Raw genomic sequence first — 19454 nt, 5'->3', positions numbered from 1 at the left:
GGTAGTAGGACACGGAGCATAGGTTCAAACACGTGAAAGGATTGATCTTAGGAAGTTCTTCATTCAAAGAATGACCATCGTGTGGAATAGACTTCTGGGTAGGGTGAAAACGATATTGTTTAAAAGACAGTTGTTTCTCTTCCCTGAGCAGCATGGTGCACCTGCATCATCCACAGGCAGGGGGTGAGGTTTCACATGCATGCTATTGATGACCAGCTCTACCTTTTCACCACTTCTTTCGCCCCTAAGTTGAGCATTAAGCCCCCTAGCCTATCCATCACAAAGATTAATTACTTTCCACCGTTGCAACATTGCCCACCTCCATTGTTACCTCAGCAAAAACTCTCCCACACCACGTCCTTCTCGGCCAGCAATCTCGTTCTCATTGACGGATCATGATTCTCTGTTCCCCAATGTATTAATTTCAAAATCCTCATATATAAATACCTCCATGACCTTGCCATATCTTATTTCTGTAATCTTCTCCAGTTTTATATCCTCTCCCAAACACTCCATCCCTCTGACTCTGACATTCAGTGCTTCACCACTCACTTCATCCCACCATTGGTGGCAGAGTCTACTGCCACCTCGGTCCTACTGTTTTGAAATCCCTCCCTGAACGTCTCCACTTTTAAAAATCTCCTCCAAACCTATCTATTCTACCATGCTTTTGGTCATTCTTCCCAATCTCTCTGTTCATCAATAGACATCCATTTTCCTTATGTCTATGTAAAGCACCTTTTATAATTGCAAGTTATTGATGGGTACACGGCTCTGAACGGGTGAACTAAAACAGGCTAATCATTCATATCTGCTATCCCTTTCAACTACTTTGACCCATACAAAACTATGTTTATCATTGTTTGCTCTTGGGATGCAGGCGATACTGGCAAGGCTGCATGTATTGTCCCTTCCTAGTTTCCGTGGTGGGCCTTCTCCTTGAACATGGTAGTCATTGTGGTGATGATGCTCTCACAATAGTGTTGGTTGCACAATCCAGGATATTGACTCAGTGACGATGAAGGATGGTGAGTGAGTAGGAGGGAAACTGGGCGGTGCTAAAGACAACAGAGGAGAGAAGTGGTCAAAGTAACCTTGTTGAATTGTTGCAATGTATGCTCTTTTCTGTAGGAGTCAAATATATCTATTACCTAAGGTCATCCTTTGGTCCTCCCACTAGTTTTTGCCACTTTATATGCCCTTGTGATGTCAAGCACTTTGGCAGAGAAAATCAAAGAGCAAGTTATTATTTAAATGGAGAAAGGAGATGAGGAAAAGTGGAGGGCAGAGAAACCCAAGGCAAAGAACAAAAAGGGCCATTGTACAGCAAAATTCTAAAAGGACAGAGGGTGTTAAAAAAAACAAGCCTAAAGGCTTTGTGTCTTAATGCAAGGAGTATCCACAATAAGGTGGATGAATTAACTGTGCAAATAGATGTTAACAAATATGATGTGATTGGGATTACAGAGACGTGGCTCCAGGATGATCAGGGCTGGGAACTCAACATCCAGTGGTATTCAACATTCAGGAAGGATAGAATAAAAGGAAAAGGAGGTGGGGTAGCATTGCTGGTTAAGGAGGAGATTAAGGCAATAGTTAGGAAGGACATTAGCTTGGATGATGTGGAATCTATATGGGTAGAGCTGCAGAACACCAAAGGGCAAAAAACGTTAGTGGGAGTTGTGTACAGACCTCCAAACAGTAGTAGTGATGTTGGGGAGGGCATCAAACATGAAATTAGGGGTGCGTGCAATAAAGGTGCAGCAGTTATAATGGGTGACTTTAATATGCACATAGATTGGGCTAACCAAACTGGAAGCAATACGGTGGAGGAGGATTTTCTGGAGTGCATAAGGGATGGTTTTTTAGACCAATATGTCGAGGAACCAACTAGGGGGGAGGCCACGTTAGACTGGGTGTTGTGTTATGAGAGAGGATTAATTAGCAATCTCATTGTGCGAGGACCCTTGGGGAAGAGTGACCATAATATGGTGGAATTCTGCATTAGGATGGAGAATGAAACAGTTAATTCAGAGACCATGGTCCAGAACTTAAAGAAGGCTAACTTTGAAGGTATGAGGCGTGAATTGGCTGGGATGGATTGGCGAATGATACTTAAGGGGTTGACTGTGGATGGGCAATGGCAGACATTTAGAGACCGCATAGATGAACTGCAACAATTGTACATTCCTGTCTGGCATAAAAATAAAAAAGGGAAGGTGGCTCAACCGTGGCTATCAAGGGAAATCAGGGATAGTATTAAAGCCAAGGAAGTGGCATACAAATTGGCCAAAAATAGCAGCGAACCTGGGGACTGGGAGAAATTTAGAACTCAGCAGAGGAGGAAAAGGGTTTGATTAGGGCAGGGAAAATGGAGTATGAGAAGAAGCTTGCAGGGAACATTAAGACGGATTGCAAAAGTTTCTATAGATATGTAAAGAGAAAAAGGTTAGTAAAGACAAACGTAGGTCCCCTGCAGTTAGAATCAGGGGAAGTCATAACGGGGAACAAAGAAATGGCGGACCAATTGAACAAGTACTTTGGTTCGGTATTCACGAAGGAGGACACGAACAACCTTCCGGTTATAAAAGGGGTCGGGGGGTCTAGTAAGGAGGAGGAACTGAGGGAAATCCTTATTAGCCGGGAAATTGTGTTGGGGAAATTGATGGGATTGAAGGCCGATAAATCCCCAGGGCCTGATGGACTGCATCCCAGAGTACTTAAGGAGGTGGCCTTGGAAATAGTGGATGCGTTGACAGTCATTTTCCAACATTCCATTGACTCTGGATCAGTTCCTATGGAGTGGAGGGTAGCCAATGTAACCCCACTTTTTAAAAAAGGAGGGAGAGAGAAAACAGGGAATTATAGACCGGTCAGCCTGACATCGGTAGTGGGTAAAATGATGGAATCAATTATTAAGGATGTCATAGCAGTGCATTTGGAAAGAGGTGACATGATAGGTCCAAGTCAGCATGGATTTGTGAAAGGGAAATCATGCTTGACAAATCTTCTGGAATTTTTTGAGGATGTTTCCAGTAGAGTGGATAAGGGAGAACCAGTTGATGTGGTATATTTGGACTTTCAGAAGGCGTTCGACAAGGTCCCACACAAGAGATTGATGTGCAAAGTTAGAGCACATGGGATTGGGGGTAGTGTACTGACATGGATTGAGAACTGGTTGTCAGACAGGAAGCAAAGAGTAGGAGTAAATGGGTACTTTTCAGAATGGCAGGCAGTGACTAGTGGGGTACCGCAAGGTTCTGTGCTGGGGCCCCAGCTGTTTACATTGTACATTAATGATTTAGATGAGGGGATTAAATGTAGTATCTCCAAATTTGCGGATGACACTAAGTTGGGTGGCAGTGTGAGCTGCGAGGAGGATGCTGTGAGGCTGCAGAGCGACTTGGATAGGTTAGGTGAGTGGGCAAATGCATGGCAGATGAAGTATAATGTGGATAAATGTGAGGTTATCCACTTTGGTGGTAAAAACAGAGAGACAGACTATTATCTGAATGGTGACAGATTAGGAAAAGGGGAGGTGCAAAGAGACCTGGGTGTCATGGTACATCAGTCATTGAAGGTTGGCATGCAGGTGCAGCAGGCGGTTAAGAAAGCAAATGGCATGTTGGCCTTCATAGCAAGGGGATTTGAGTACAGGGGCAGGGAGGTGTTGCTACAGTTGTACAGGGCATTGGTGAGGCCACACCTGGAGTATTGTGTACAGTTTTGGTCTCCTAACCTGAGGAAGGACATTCTTGCTATTGAGGGAGTGCAGCGAAGGTTCACCAGACTGATTCCCGGGATGGCGGGACTGACCTATCAAGAAAGACTGGATCAACTGGGCTTGTATTCACTGGAGTTCAGAAGAATGAGAGGGGACCTCATAGAAACATTTAAAATTCTGACGGGGTTAGACAGGTTAGATGCAGGAAGAATGTTCCCAATGTTGGGGAAGTCCAGAACCAGAGGTCACAGTCTAAGGATAAGGGGTAAGCCATTTAGGACCGAGATGCGGAGGAACTTCTTCACCCAGAGAGTGGTGAACCTGTGGAATTCTCTACCACAGAAAGTTGTTGAGGCCAATTCACTAAATATATTCAAAAAGGAGTTAGATGAGGTCCTTACTACTAGGGGGATCAAGGGGTATGGCGAGAAAGCAGGAATGGGGTACTGAAGTTGAATGTTCAGCCATGAACTCATTGAATGGCGGTGCAGGCTAGAAGGGCCGAATGGCCTACTCCTGCACCTATTTTCTATGTTTCTATGTTTCTATTGCAAAATGCTGCAGTACAACGGGACCTGGGGGTACATGTGCATGAAACACAAAAGGTTAGTATGCAGATACAGCAAGTGATCAGGAAGGCCAATGGAATCTTGGTCTTTATTGAAAAGTGGATGGAGTATAAAAGCAGGGAAGTCTTGCTACAGTTATACAGGGTATTGGTGAGGCCACATCTGGAATACTGCGTGCAATTTTGGTTTCCATATTTACGGAAGGATGTACTTGCTTTGGAGACAGATCAGAGAAACATAGAAACATAGAAAATAGGTGCAGGAGCAGGCCATTCAGCCCTTCTAGCCTGCACCGCCATTCAATGAGTTCATGGCGGTTCAAGGTTCACTAGGTTGATTCCAGGGATGAGGGTATTGACTTATGAGGAAAGGTTGAGGAGGTTGGGCCTCTACTCATTGGAATTCAGAAGAATGAGAGGTGATCTTATCGAAACGTATAAGATTATGAGGGGGCTTGACAAGGTGGATGCAGAGATGATGTTTCCACTGATTGGGGAGACTAGAACTAGGGGGCATAATCTTAGAATAAGGGGCCGCCCATTTAAAACTGAGATGAGGAGGAATTTATTTTCTCAGAGGGTTGTAAATCAGTGGAATTCGCTGCCTCAGAGAGCTATGGAAGCCGGGATATTGAATAAATTTTAAGACCGAGATGGACAGTTTCTTGACCAATAAGGGATTAAGGGGTTATGGGGAGCAGGCAGGAAAGTGAACCTGAGTCTATGATCGGATCAGCCAAGATCGTATTAAATGGCGGAGCAGCTCGAGGGGCCTACTCCTGCTCCTATTTCTTATGTTCTTATGTTAAAGGTGTGTCACACTTCAACGTCACACTGTGTTACTCATGCAAATTTCTGTATCACACTTGCATTTGATTTGCTAAGATTTTATATTCAGAAAATATTGACATATCAAAATTAGCAATATATCAAAAGTGAGTATGAACTTCCAACGAAACACTACTAAAGGTACAAGAAATCAACCAATCAACAAATGCTATGAATAAAAAATGCCTGAGCCACTCTGCTAAACATAAGATTATTCATAGGGCTTCCCAATGGTACCACTATCTGCTTTATAGAGAAACTTAATAAGGCATACTACACTCCCATGTCTCCCATGTAGGCATCTGTGACTACAATCAATGTCTCCTTTAAGCTGCGTGGCAGCATGGCTGCGCCGCCCTCTGGAGCTCCTGTGTAGCTGGCTCATCAGCATTTAAATGTAAAAACCTTGCATACGCTGATTTGTGAATGAGCTGCCCAGCCCGTTAAAGGGCTGTGCATCCCCCCAAAAATTAGAGGGAACTTTGACTAAAACTCACAATTTTTTTTGTGATTGACATCATCATCATCATCATCATCATAGGCAGTCCCTCGGAATCGAGGAAGACTTGCTTTCACTCCCTAAGTGAGTTCTTTGATGTCTGAACAGTCCGATACTAGAACCACAAACCCTGTTACCGGTGGGACAGACATTCGTCGAGGGAAGGGATCGGTGGGGCTGGTTTGCCGCGCGCTCCTTCCGCTGCCTTCGCTTGACCTCTTCACGCTCTTTGCATTGAGACTCGAAGAGCTCATCGCCCTCCCAACTGCACTTTCTCCACCTCGGGCGGTCTTCGGCCAGGGTTTCCCATGTGTCAGTGGTGATGTCGCGCGTTACCAGGGAGGCTTTGAGGGTGTCCTTATAACGTTTCCGCTGTACTCCTTTGGCTCGTTTACCACGAAGGAGCTCCGCATAAAGCATTGGCTTGGGGAGTCTCGTATCTGGCATGCGAACTGTGTGGCCTGACCAGCGAAGCTGATCGAGTGTGGTCAGTGCTTCAATGCTGGGGATGTTAGCCTGGTTGAGGACACTGATGTTGGTGCGCCTGTCCTCCCAGGGGATTTGCAGGATCTTGCGGAGACATCGTTGGTGATACATCTCCATCTGAGGCATGATTGACAACAACACTGACCATTCACAATATGTGCCAGGACTGACTGTTTTTAAGTCCCATTCCTTCCCTTTGTCACTTTAATGTATTGATGGAAAAGCATTGACAAGACTGAAAGCCAGGAAAACCATTTTTAGGTTCCGTGAAAGTAAATGGAATTTGTATTTTTTTGTATAAAGACTTCAAAACATGAACTTTTCAACGATTTCTGAGGTAATTTTGTTAGATAAAATAAAAATGACTACATCAAGGTTCTTTAATTAACAAATCACAGCATGTTACATGAAGCTTGATATATTGACATTTAACCATTGTTTCATTTCAGTTATATTTGGTAATGGTGACAGAAGCTGCATTTCTTCTATTTACATGTGGCTGAGAAAAAGTTCAATCAAACAAAAAAGGGTTAATATAAACAGCGAGTTCGGGAAGGACTTTACTAATAGTCAAGTTTAGAGGGAGAGCCTAAAAAAATGCCTGAATTAATAAGATTTTATAATCAGAATGTTTTAATGACAACAAGTACTATTGTGGAGATATTTGGTAAGAAACAAGAGTTTTTTTTAAAGATTCTTGCCCCTCACTATAAAAACCTGTGCTCGATCTACCTATTTAATTTCCTTGATAAAAAGCTACTCGTAACCAACGTTCCCTCTAATTATATTTTTTGCATGCATGGTCCCTTTAACTGGCTGCGGGCCCATTCAAATTTTCGCGCATGTGCGGTTTGTTCCATATAATAGCTGGTGAGCAGCCTGCACGGGACCTCCAGACCACCGTGCAGCCGTGCAGCTTAGCAGCAACATTGCTCGTTATGTGCACACATATTGATTTATTAATTTAGCAATGTATTTATGCAATTAAGATATTAATTTTCTATGAACCAATCAAAAACACTTGGGGGGAGAAATTCGGGGCATTTGCGCCTCCCGGGGGGGGCACTAATGGGGCGCAAAAAAATTTTTCGCCCAGGCGTGGCACCGCTACTGACTCCTGAAAATTTCCACGGCGGCGCCCCACTCCGCTGCACCGACGATGACGACGTCATCACCATGCACATCGACCCATTTTCACCCTGAGCGAAAATTTCATAGTGCCAGGCAATGCCCATGACAGCTTCATGTGGTGTGTAGCGGGCTGTAGGCTGCTCGCGGGGCAAAAAATTAAAGGGGGAGGTGGGAATTAAAAAAAAATAATGGCCAACTTACCGGTCGCGGCCGCTTTCCTCCTCAATCGCGGGGTCTGTGCCGTGATCTTACAGCCCGGCATTCCGCTTCTGTGCTGGGCTGCTGCCACAGCACCCCACTCCCTGGTTGCCCAGGGATGGCCCCATTTCCTGACCACAGAGTTGACAGCTTGGTCTCCTCCTTTAATGATGGCGAGGGCCCTGTCTACGCGACAGCGCTACGCGTCCCAGCACGTCGCTCCTTGCCCTTCGCAGAATCCTTCCGCCCTGCTCCCGTCCCACTGAGCGAGGGGAGCACGATATTTTGTGCTCCACTTGCTCTCGGGAGTGGTAAGCCTGGCGCTGGAACTCCCGCCTCGCGGCTGTTACTGCCCCCAAAATGGGGCGGAACGCAATTTCGGCCATTTGCTTTGCTCTCTTTGAATATATCACTCTCAAATGTTCCAAATCCTTCCAGTGCCAATGTTTCCCCAACTCATCATTAGCAATGTCATGGTAGAACGGCTGGTATATTTAATTCAAATATATTTGGTTGAACATACCTGAAACTGTAAGAGGTGGTTCTTCTCAAAGTCTAGTGCCTCAGAGTTTGCCACTTGGAGTGTTAATATTCCCTCATTATAAACGATATTTTGATTCAAGCTAAAAGCCGTCGAATCTGCTCCACTAAGAAACACTTCAAATGTTCCATTGCAACCCTGTTGGGGAGGGGCAAAAATGAATTGAACTCAGATATCAGAAAGATGCTTTTGAGGAGGGGGAAAAAAAATCAATTTAAAATGAAATGGACTGACTTGATCCAGGTCTTGTACAAAGATGTGAAGAATGGGCATGCCGTTTGCAGTCTCCTCAGGCACAGTCACATGAAATGTGTCAGCAGCTACTCTGTTCTCTGAGTAAAATATTGGTTTATTATCATTCACATCGAGTATTAATATTGTAACTGCTGTTGTTGTTGTGGCAGATAGGTCTTTAACACCCATGACTAGTTCAACAGCCTGAAATAAAAAATGTTTTCACTTCATTGTGATTACAATCAGTTCCCGTGTTAAACTGTACAAGCAATGCAACAAAGCTGCATTAAACAGCATAAAATCATAATCCCCCCTCCCCCAATTTTGATGACCTACTTTTTACTGTTTTCATAAATCAACCAAACATGTGCAAAGCCTAATCTTATATAACTCAAGTTCATTTTTAAACTGAGTACACCCTGCATCTGACATCAGCATTTAAAAATCAATGCCATGTTTTGCTTCCATAGCAGACGTTGCAGGTTTGAGTGCAAAACAAGTGTACGAAGACTGAAAAGGGGTGTGGATGTATTGAATTGCCTCCTAATCCCGCATGTTACAACGGGAGATAACGTGGAGGGGTGCCCACTGTCGTGTATGGAGAAAGAGTTAGACTGAACACAGTGAGCTCAAAGTAAAGTGTGACCTTAGTCTTTTATTGCAGGTCTCCAGAGTGCCTCTCCAACCTGTGAAGTCTCCTTAAATACCTGTGCTCCCAAGGGATTATGGGATGCCTTGGGACTCCAAATGATGAGCCCTCTGGTGGTTGTACAGAGTAAATAGGAGTATACATATGTAACAACACTTCCCCCGCAAAGTCAATCGAGTAATTGTTTACAATGTGAGTCAATCTAGGGCCCTTCTTGCCCTGGTTGATCGTCGTGGTGTGAAAGCTGTTGTTGTTGAATCATTTGTTGGGTCCTCGCTGGGCTGCTGTGCAGCTGGCCTTGCTGGGCTGCCTGGTGTGTTGGGCCCTGCTGGGCTGCTGTGGATGCTGGGTTCTACTTTGTGGTCAACCATGGTGCCGGTTGCCACTGGTGTGTTTGTTGGGGGATCAAAAAAGTATGGTCCAAGGTGGGTTGCTCAGGATAGTCCGTTAATCTGAGTTTGATTTGGTCCAAGTGTTTCCGGTGAATGAGTCCATTTGAAAGTTTGACCTGAAACACCCTGCTCCCATCTTTGGCCACGACAGTGCCAGGAAGCCACTTGGGACCTTGTCCATAATTTAATACAAATATAGGATCATTGATTTCAATCTCGCGTGACACATTTGCACTGTCATGGTATGCACTTTGTTGAAGCCGCCTGCTCTCTACCTGTTCATGTAGATCAGGGTGAACTAACGAGAGCCTTGTCTTAAGTGCTCTTTTCATGAGCAGTTCAGTAGGCGAGATCCCAGTGAGTGAGTGGGGTCTCTTGCGGTAGCTAAGCAGGATTCGGGATAGGCGAGTCTGCAGTGAGCCTTCAGTTACCCTCTTCAAGCCTTGCTCTCTGCCTGACCATTGGACACTGGTTTAAACGGGGCAGATGTGACATGTTTGATCCCGTTACGGGTCATGAATTCTTTGAACTCAGCACTGGTAAAACATGGCCCGTTGTCGCTCACCAGGACATCGGGTAAGCCGTGTGTGGCAAACATGGCCCACAGGCTTTCAGTAGTGGCAGCGGACGTGCTAGCCGACATTATCTCACATTCAATCCACTTGGAGTACGCCTCTACAACCACAAGGAACATTTTACCCAAGAACAGGCCTGCATAGTCGACTTTTACCCTAGACCATGGTTTGGAGGGCCAAAACCATAAACTTAGCGGCGCCTCCCTGGGTGCATTGCTTAACTGCGAGCATGTATTACATCTGTGAATGCAAGACTCTAAGTCCGCATTGATACCGGGTCACAACACGTGGGATCTGGCTATCACTTTCATCATTACTATGCCTGGTTGGGTACTGTGGAGGTCATTGATGAAGGTGTCTCTGCCCTTCTTGGGGACCACAACTCGATTGCTCTACAGAAGGCAGTCTGCCTGTATAGACATTTCATCTTTGTGCCGCTGGAACGGCTTTAACTCTTCCTGCATTTCCACTAGGACACTGGACCAGCTCCCGTGAAGCACACAGCTTTTGACTAGAGATAATAAGGGGTCCTGGCTTGTCCAGGTTTTGATCTGACGGGCAGTGACGGGTGATTGCTCACTCTCAAATGCTTCCATAACCATGGCTAGATCTGCGGGCTGTGCCATTTCCACCCCCGTGGTGGGCAATGGCAGCCTACTGAGAGCATCGGCGCAGTTTTCTGTGCCTGGCCTGTGGCGGATGGCGTAGTTGTATGTGGACAACGTGAGCGCCCATCTCTGGATGCGGGCCGATGCATTGGTATTTATCCCTTTACTTTCGAAGAACAGGGATATAAGTGGCTTATGGTCAGTTTCCAATTCAAATTTTAGCCCAGACAGGTATTGATGCATTTTCTTTACTCCATAGACACACGCTAACACTTCTTTCTCAATCATGCTGTAGGCTCTCTCAGCCTTAAACAGTCTCCTGGATGCATAAGCAACCGATTGCAGTTTCCTGAAATCATTAGCTTGTTGCAATACACACCCGATACCATATGACAACGCATCACATGCTAGTACCAAATGCTTACATGGATCATACAACACAAGCAATTTGTTTAAGCATAACCATTTTCTCGCTTTTACAAAGGCATTTTCTTGGCTTTTGCCCCAAACCCATTCGTCCCCTTTTCGTAGTAAGACATGCAGTGGTTCTAACAATGTGCTGAGATCTGGTAAGAAGTTACCAAAGTAGTTCAGGAGTCCCAGAAACGACCGCAGCTCCGTCACGTTCTGTGGTCTTCACGTTGGTGGGCCTGAAGCCGTCCGCTGCAATCCTCCTTCCCAGGAACTCCACTTCAGGCGCCAGAAAAATGCACATCGAGCATTTTAACCTGAGCCCCATGCGGTTGAGTCGATAAGATCCTCCTCCAGGTTTTGCAGATGCTCGACTGTGTTCCGACCTTTGACCAAGATATAGTCCTGGAAGACCACGGTGTGCGGGCCTGACTTCAGTAAACTTTCCATGTTTCTCTGCAATATCGCCGCCGCCGATCGGCTTCCAAACAGGCATCTGTTATAAACAAAAAGACCTTTGTGCGTGTTGATGCAGATGAGGGCCTTCGATGATTCTTCCAGTTCCTGCGTCATGTAGGCTGAAGTCAGATCCAGCTTCGTGAACGTCTTTCCTCCCGCCAGCGTTGCAAAGAGGTCGTCGGCCTTTGGTAGTGGGTTTTGGTCCTGCAGGGAGAAACAATTGATAGCTACTTTGTAATCGCCACAGATTCTGACGGTGCCGTCTCCCTTGAGGACTCGGACGATTGGACTGGCCCACTCGTTGAACTCGATCGGGGAAATAATGCCCTCTCTGCAGCCGATCTAGTTCAATCTCTACCCTTTCTCTCATCATGTACGGTACTGCTCTCGCCTTGTGATGGATGGGTCGCGCCCCTGGAATTAGGTGGATCTGCACTTTTGCTCCTTGGAATTTCCTGATGTCTGGTTCGAACAGCGAAGGAAATTTGTTTAAGACCTGGGCACACGAAGTGTCGTCAGTGGGCGATAGCGCTCGGACATCGTCCCAGTTCCAGCGTATCTTTCTCAGCCAGCTCCTGCCAAGCAGCGTGGGACCATTGCCCGGTATCACCCAGAGTGGTAGCTTGTGCACCGCTCCATCGTAGGAGACCTTTACGGTAGCACTGCCGATTACAGGAATCAGTTCTTTCGTGTAAGTTCTTAGTTTCGTGTGAATTGGAGTTAAGACAGGCCTTGAGGCCTTGTTGCACCACAACCTTTCAAAGGTCTTTTTGCCCATGATGGACTGGCTCACGCCCGTGTCCAGCTCCATTGACACCGGGAGTCCATTTAGTTCAACATTCAACATTATCGGGGGACAGTTCGTGGTGAATGTGTACACCCCATGTACCTCTGCTTCCTCGATCTGAGGCTCTGGTTCTTCATGCTCCTCCATGGTTCTGTCCTCCTCTGCAACATGATGGTTTGCAGGTTTAACAGGCTTTGCAGCTCGCCTGCACACTCGTTGGCGGTGTCCCATTGTTCCACAGTCCTTGCAAACGTATTTATTGAATCGGCATGAATGGAAATGATGATCACCCCTGCAGTCCCAACAAGGTGTTAATGGCCTTGCATTGATCACCCTTGATGGTGGACTCTGAGACATCTGCGGACGTGTAGCTGCAGGTATGTGTGACCTGCCCTGTACGTTACGATTCGGAAACAACATCAGTTTGTTCACAGTACTTGTAGCAGCACTTGTGTGCTGAGAGATTTGCTTCATATTGTCACTGGTGGCAATGAATGCCTGAGCTATCACTATGGCCTTCCTCAAGGTTGGGGTCTGTACAGTCAAAAGTTTGTGAGGTATGGTTTCGTGGCCAATGCCAAGTACGAAAATGTCTCTGAGCATGTGCTCCAAATGTCCTGCAAGGCGTCTTAGCTCGGCGACATAACTCGCCACTTCCTGGCCTTCAGATCTTTTGTAGGTGTAGAGCCGATACCTCGCCATCAGAACGCTTTGCTTTGGATTGAAATGCTCTCAGACCAGCCTGCACAAATCGTTGTATGATTTCCCTGTGGGTTTTGCTGGAGTAAGCAGATTCTTCATGAGGCCATTCCTTGGTGCCCCACAGACGGTGAGGAGGATAGCCCTTTGTTTGGCAGTGCTCTCTTCCCCATCTAGTTCGTTGGCCACGAAGTATTGGTCGAGTCGCTCCACAAAAGTTACCCAATCTTCTCTCTCCGAGAATTTCTCCAGGATGCCCACTGTCCTCTGCATCTTTGGCTTCACTATCTGTATCTCATCGCCAGTTGTAGTGTATGGAGAAAGAGTCAGACTGAACACTGTGAGCTCAAAGTAAAGTGTGACCTTCGTCTTTTATTGCTGGTCTCCAGAGTGGCTCTCCAGCCTGTGAAGCCTCCTTAAATACCTGTGCTCCCAAGGGATTATGGGATCCTTTGGGACTCCAGGGGATGAGCCCTCTGGTGGCTGTACAGAGTAAATACAAGTTTACATATATAACACCCACTGCCCACAATCCACTGCCACACTCACATCAAGGGAATGAAACAACAGGAGAGTTCTACACAAGATGGCTATCCTCAGACTGCTTCTGGCCAGCGGTATTAAAGAATGAAATCGAGTACGAAGGGACAACTGAAACACTGATATGTGCATTGAAATTGAAGATCGTGGAAGCAATCTGGTAAACTAAAGTTCTGTAATGATTTTTAATTACTGTTAATGCAAAGGAGTATTTTTAAATCATTATGCTAAAGTTTCACAGTTGAGCCTTGACTTACAGTGATATTGATTGTAATGAGCTCTCTCATAGCTTCTCTGTCCAGTGAAGAGACAGCAGTGATTTTACCAGTTACTTTATCCACATTAAATGCACTTGTACCTAAAGTGAGAAAATGAACAAACAAGTTCTTGTTGTTGTCCCTAATGCCGTAACATAAAATTACATAGAAATGATAACACAAAAATAAACTATTCAACCCAACCAGTCCATTTTGGTGCTTATCCTCCACATGAATAGACAATCTAATCTCATGTGCCTACCCTGTCCCCATATCCCTTTATCCCCTCAGCCACCTATCTAACCTATTTTGAAATGCTGACATCAATGTTGCCCGGAATGTTTTTGGGGTGCGCGGCCCCTTTAAGGGACTACATGGCCCATTCACAGTTCCGTGCAAGAAATTTAACATTGAAAAAGCCAGTCCCAGGCTGGACGGGAGTGGCAGAGAGCTGCGCTGTGCAGCCACGCCGCTTAGAGGCAACATTGGTTGACATGGTCTCTACTTCGATTACTAACTCTGGTAATGCATTCCACAGCCTCACCACCCTCTGTTTAAAAATATTTCTCCTCCTCTCTGTCCTAAATCATTTATATTTAATCTTGTGTCTATGTTCCCTTGTTCTACGCCCCTCAACCATGGGAACAGTCTGTTTCAATCCACTTTGTTCCATTTCCTCATAATTTTAAACACCTCGACCAAAAGATTCCCTAAGCTCCTCGAATGAAAACAGCCCCAATTTTTCCAATCTTTCTTTGCATTTGTATTTCCTCATTTCCAAATATGGTGCCCTGTGTCAGAGGAGGCAGGCAGGAAACTCCCAGAGCAGTCGTTCCTTGGGATCTACTTGGTGAAAGGCCATTAATTCTGCATCCATAACTGTGATTTCAAATGGTAATTAACGCACACCCAACTTAAAAGATATATTGATATATTCATTTCACCAATGACATAAGTTTGCAATGTGCTTTTGTTTAAAAATGTCTTCCTCCTTCCTCTCCTGAAGGTGCTGATTCACGCATCTATTTCAAAGGTGTCAGGATCCCCACCCTGTCCCCAGTGATGGTCAAGAGGCCATTCTTCATTTATGACCATAAACAGTTAACAATTGATATGCAGAGTTCATGCTACCATTAAGGAACCTCTCCCGCCAGGGAAACTGATAGGCACGCCGCCCATGGTTTCCCACCCATCCATTCTGACATTGCTAAACTGGAAAATGTCTTCCTTATTGTCAGCAGACTATTTGACCATAGGGAACATCATTACTGCAAACCAATCTTTTACCCACCTCGCACATAGCACTTTGTGTCCTAGGTCACTGGTCAGCAATCAGGAGCAGATTCTTCTGGCTGATCTTTCCCCTCCCTAGCCCTGAGTTGCTGAGGACAAGTACAGGGACTCCATAGCTGCCTGGGAGAGATTGACTAATAGATTCAGGATTGATCAGGAGATCTCCCGACTTTATGTGTCTCAGTCCCACACATTATCATCTGGGCATTGGGGAATGGTGAAGTGTGTATTTACATTTAAATTTATGCTTGTTGAAATTGCAGTCATAATGCAACACGATGGATATTGTGAGGGTGAAATTGGTCTTTGATGCCAGCTCAAATGAGCACTTGTGAATTGCCAGCCCATTTTACACCCCGCCTGATTTTCTTTTCCATTAAAGTCAATCTAAGGGGCTGCCAATTCTCTATCAAAGGAGCTGCAGAACACCAAAGGGCAAAAAACGTTAGTAGGAGTTGTGTACAGACCTCCAAACAGTAATAGGGATGTTGGGGAGGGCATCAAACAGGAAATTAGGGGTGCATGCAATAAAGGTGTAGCAGTTATAATGGGTGACTTTAATATGCACATAGATTGGGCTAGCCAAACTGGAAGCAATACGGTGGAGGAGGATTTCCTGGAGTGCATAAGGGATGGTTTTCTAGACGAATATGTTGAGGAACCAACTAGGGGGGAGGCCGTCTTAGACTGGGTGTTGTGTAATGAGAGAGGATTAATTAGCAATCTCATTGTGCGAGGCCCCTTGGGGAAGAGTGACCATAATATGGTGGAATTCTGCATTAGGATGGAGAATGAAACAGTAAATTCAGAGACCATGGTCCAGAACTTAAAGAAGGGTAACTTTGAAGGTATGAGGCGTGAATTGGCTAGGATAGATTGGCGAATGATACTTAGGGAGTTGACTGTGGATGGGCAATGGCAGACATTTAGAGACCGCATGGATGAATTACAACAATTGTACATTCCTGTCTGGCGTAAAAATAAAAAAGGGAAGGTGGCTCAACCGTGGCTATCTAGGGAAATCAGGGATAGTATTAAAGCCAAGGAAGTGGCATACAAATTGGCCAGAAATAGCAGCGAACCTGGGGACTGGGAGAAATTTAGAACTCAGCAGAGGAGGACAAAGGGTTTGATTAGGGCAGGGAAAATGGAGTACGAGAAGAAGCTTGCAGGGAACATTAAGGTGGATTGCAAAAGTTTCTATAGGTATGTAAAGAGAAAAAGGTTAGTAAAGACAAACGTAGGTCCCCTGCAGTCAGAATCAGGGGAAGTCATAACGGGGAACAAAGAAATGGCAGACCAATTGAACAAGTACTTTGGTTCGGTATTCACTAAGGAGGATACAAACAACCTTCCGGATATAAAAGGGGTCAGAGGGTCTAGTAAGGAGGGGGAACTGAAGGAAATCTTTATTAGTCGGGAAATTGTGTTGGGGAAATTGATGGGATTGAAGGCCGATAAATCCCCAGGGCCTGATGGACTGCATCCCAGAGTACTTAAGGAGGTGGCCTTGGAAATAGCGGATGCATTGACAGTCATTTTCCAACATTCCATTGACTCTGGATCAGTTCCTATGGAGTGGAGGGTAGCCAATGTAACCCCACTTTTTAAAAAAGGAGGGAGAGAGAAAACAGGGAATTATAGACCGGTCAGCCTGACCTCAGTAGTGGGTAAAATGATGGAATCAATTATTAAGGATGTCATAGCAGTGCATCTGGAAAATGGTGACATGATAGGTCCAAGTCAGCATGGATTTGTGAAAGGGAAATCATGCTTGACAAATCTTCTGGAATTTTTTGAGGATGTTTCCAGTAAAGTGGACAAAGGAGAACCAGTTGATGTGGTATATTTGGACTTTCAGAAGGCTTTCGACAAGGTCCCACACAAGAGATTAATGTGCAAAGTTAAAGCACATGGGATTGGGGGTAGTGTGCTGACGTGGATTGAGAACTGGTTGTCAGACAGGAAGCAAAGAGTAGGAGTAAACGGGTACTTTTCAGAATGGCAGGCAGTGACTAGTGGGGTGCCGCAAGGTTCTGTGCTGGGGCCCCAGCTGTTTACATTGTACATTAATGATTTGGACGAGGGGATTGAATGCAGTATCTCCAAATTTGCGGATGACACTAAGTTGGGTGGCAGTGTGAGCTGCGAGGAGGATGCTATTAGGCTGCAGAGTGACTTGGATAGGTTAGGTGAGTGGGCAAATGCATGGCAGATGAAGTATAATGTGGATAAATGTGAGGTTATCCACTTTGGTGGTAAAAACAGAGAGACAGACTATTATCTGTATGGTGACAGATTAGGAAAAGGGAAGGTGCAACGAGACCTGGGTGTCATGGTACATCAGTCATTGAAGGTTAGCATGCAGGTACAGCAGGCGGTTAAGAAAGCAAATGGCATGTTGGCCTTCATAGCGAGGGGATTTGAATACAGGGGCAGGGAGGTGTTGCTACAGTTGTACAGGGCCTTGGTGAGGCCACACCTGGAGTATTGTGTACAGTTTTGGTCTCCTAACTTGAGGAAGGACATTCTTACTATTGAGGGAGTGCAGCGAAGATTCATCAGACTGATTCCCAGGATGGCGGGACTGACCTATCAAGAAAGACTGGATCAACTGGGCTTGTATTCACTGGAGTTCAGAAGAATGAGAGGGGACCTCATAGAAACGTTTAAAATTCTGACGGGTTTAGACAGGTTAGATGCAGGAAGAATGTTCCCAATGTTGGGGAAGTCCAGAACCAGGGGTCACAGTCTGAGGATAAGGGGTAAGCCATTTAGGACCGAGATGAGGAGAAACTTCTTCACCCAGAGAGTGGTGAACCTGTGGAATTCTCTACCACAGAAAGTAGTTGAGGCCAATTCACTAAATATATTCAAAAGGGAGTTAGATGAAGTCCTTACTACTCGGGGGATCAAGGGTTATGGCGAGAAAGCAGGAAGGGGGTACTGAAGTTTCATGTTCAGCCATGAACTCATTGAATGGCGGTGCAGGCTAGAAGGGCTGAATGGCCTGCTCCTGCACCTATTTTCTATGTTTCTATGTTTCTATATGAACTTAAGAATTAGGAGTGGGATTCGGACATATGGCCTGCTCCACCATTCAATTGGATCATGGTTGATCTTTCACATCAACTTCACTTTCCCACTCTATCCCCATATCCCTTGATGCCCCTAGAATCCAAAAATCTATCTACCTCAGCCTTGAGTACACTCAAACACTCAGCATCCACAGCCCTTTGGGGTAAGGAATTCCACAGATTCACAACCCTCTGAATACTGCCGAAGACCAATTTCACCCCCTATGTTTAAACAGCAAGAATGAATAGCATTGACAGACATTAGCAGAGGAAGGTTTTAAAAACAGGGACTAGCATAATTAGCCATGTTTACATCAGGTCACTACGTCTCAATTATAATCCCATTGATGATATTCATTATTACAAATACTTTATTTGTTAAAATGTAATAATATACATGATGTATTTACTACCTTGATTTAAAAATGTCAGTGTTTCTAATCAAGCAAACATAAAGGAAGATTAAATATTTCCAACACAATACATTATCGAGATATTGTTATGGAATACACAGTGGGGAATGGTTCATATGACTCTTAAGGAAGGCCTTCATAAATCATACATTTTCTCAGGGGTGATATAACATAGGTCGGTGTATTATTTTCCATTGTGTGTTCTATTTCTGACGCTCATAACAAAGTAATTATTTTTTAAGTAATAAGTGTTTGCTGTGTGTTTGTATGTTATGGAATCTTTACACACCTGAGACATTTTATACACTGAGAACATTTTATAACTCTCCTGATTTAAAGGGAAGAATGTTTCGTAATTAAAGAAAAACTTGGTGTGCTCGAGCTGAGCCTGGGCTTTCCTGAAAGAAAAAAAACCTGGGTAATGAATAATAGTCACAGGCTGAGGGCGTGCTGCCCTGTCGGAGTTGCCGTCTTTCAGATGAGACATTAAACCAAGGCTCCGACTGCCCTCTCAGCTGGATGTGAAAGATCCTACTCGAAGAAGAACGTGTGTACAGTGAATGGTGCCGCACACATGGGGGAAGCCAGCTACTTCTGTAAATCCCACAGGGTGTCAGTGGCTTGCTTAATGCAGCTGTGTCCTACAGATTGGGAGATAGATGTAGCAGACTGGAAAGCATCAGAGACAAAGAAGTTAAGGGCTGTGGTGACTTTGACTGCCATTGACTTACTGAGGGTAAGGCTAAAAAAGTGGGAAAGAAGGGATGTGGAAGCTGGAAACTCTCCTGGAAAAGCAAACAGCGAAATGATCCGATGGTTCATTGAGTGCCCCTTTACATGATGCATCAGTGGCTCTGACATACCAATCCCATCAGGTGTTACTGGCGGGCTGGGCACTAGGCAGGACTCCCACCATTTTGAGTTAGAATCACGTTGGAGTCCGAGTAACATCATCGGACCGCGACTTTTACATTTTAATGAAACCCCCCCCAGCTTCCTGTGGTGGGCGGCTTTACCAGTGCCAAAATCAACAACAACAACAACTTGTATTGATATAGCGCCTTTAACGTAGTAAAACATCCCAA

General features: G+C 45.2%; 1 protein-coding gene across 1 annotated transcript in view; it reads right to left on the bottom strand.

The window, feature by feature from the left end:
• The window catches only part of LOC139263108 (cadherin-related family member 2-like), a 273421-nt gene that overhangs the window by 208885 nt on the left and 45082 nt on the right, over window positions 1-19454 (bottom strand). Inside the window, exons 10-12 of the mRNA XM_070878659.1 lie at window positions 13587-13687; window positions 8210-8413; window positions 7958-8113 (exon numbers count right to left, since the gene is read on the bottom strand). Of these exons, the coding sequence (XP_070734760.1) occupies window positions 7958-8113; window positions 8210-8413; window positions 13587-13687 (461 nt within the window). The remainder of the gene's footprint in view (window positions 1-7957; window positions 8114-8209; window positions 8414-13586; window positions 13688-19454) is intronic.

Source organism: Pristiophorus japonicus, chromosome 1 (assembly GCF_044704955.1).
Source record: "Pristiophorus japonicus isolate sPriJap1 chromosome 1, sPriJap1.hap1, whole genome shotgun sequence".
In the NCBI taxonomy this organism is placed as follows: domain Eukaryota; kingdom Metazoa; phylum Chordata; class Chondrichthyes; family Pristiophoridae; genus Pristiophorus; species Pristiophorus japonicus.
Note: the sequence above shows the minus strand (reverse complement) of the source record. Positions and strands in the feature narration are given on the sequence as shown.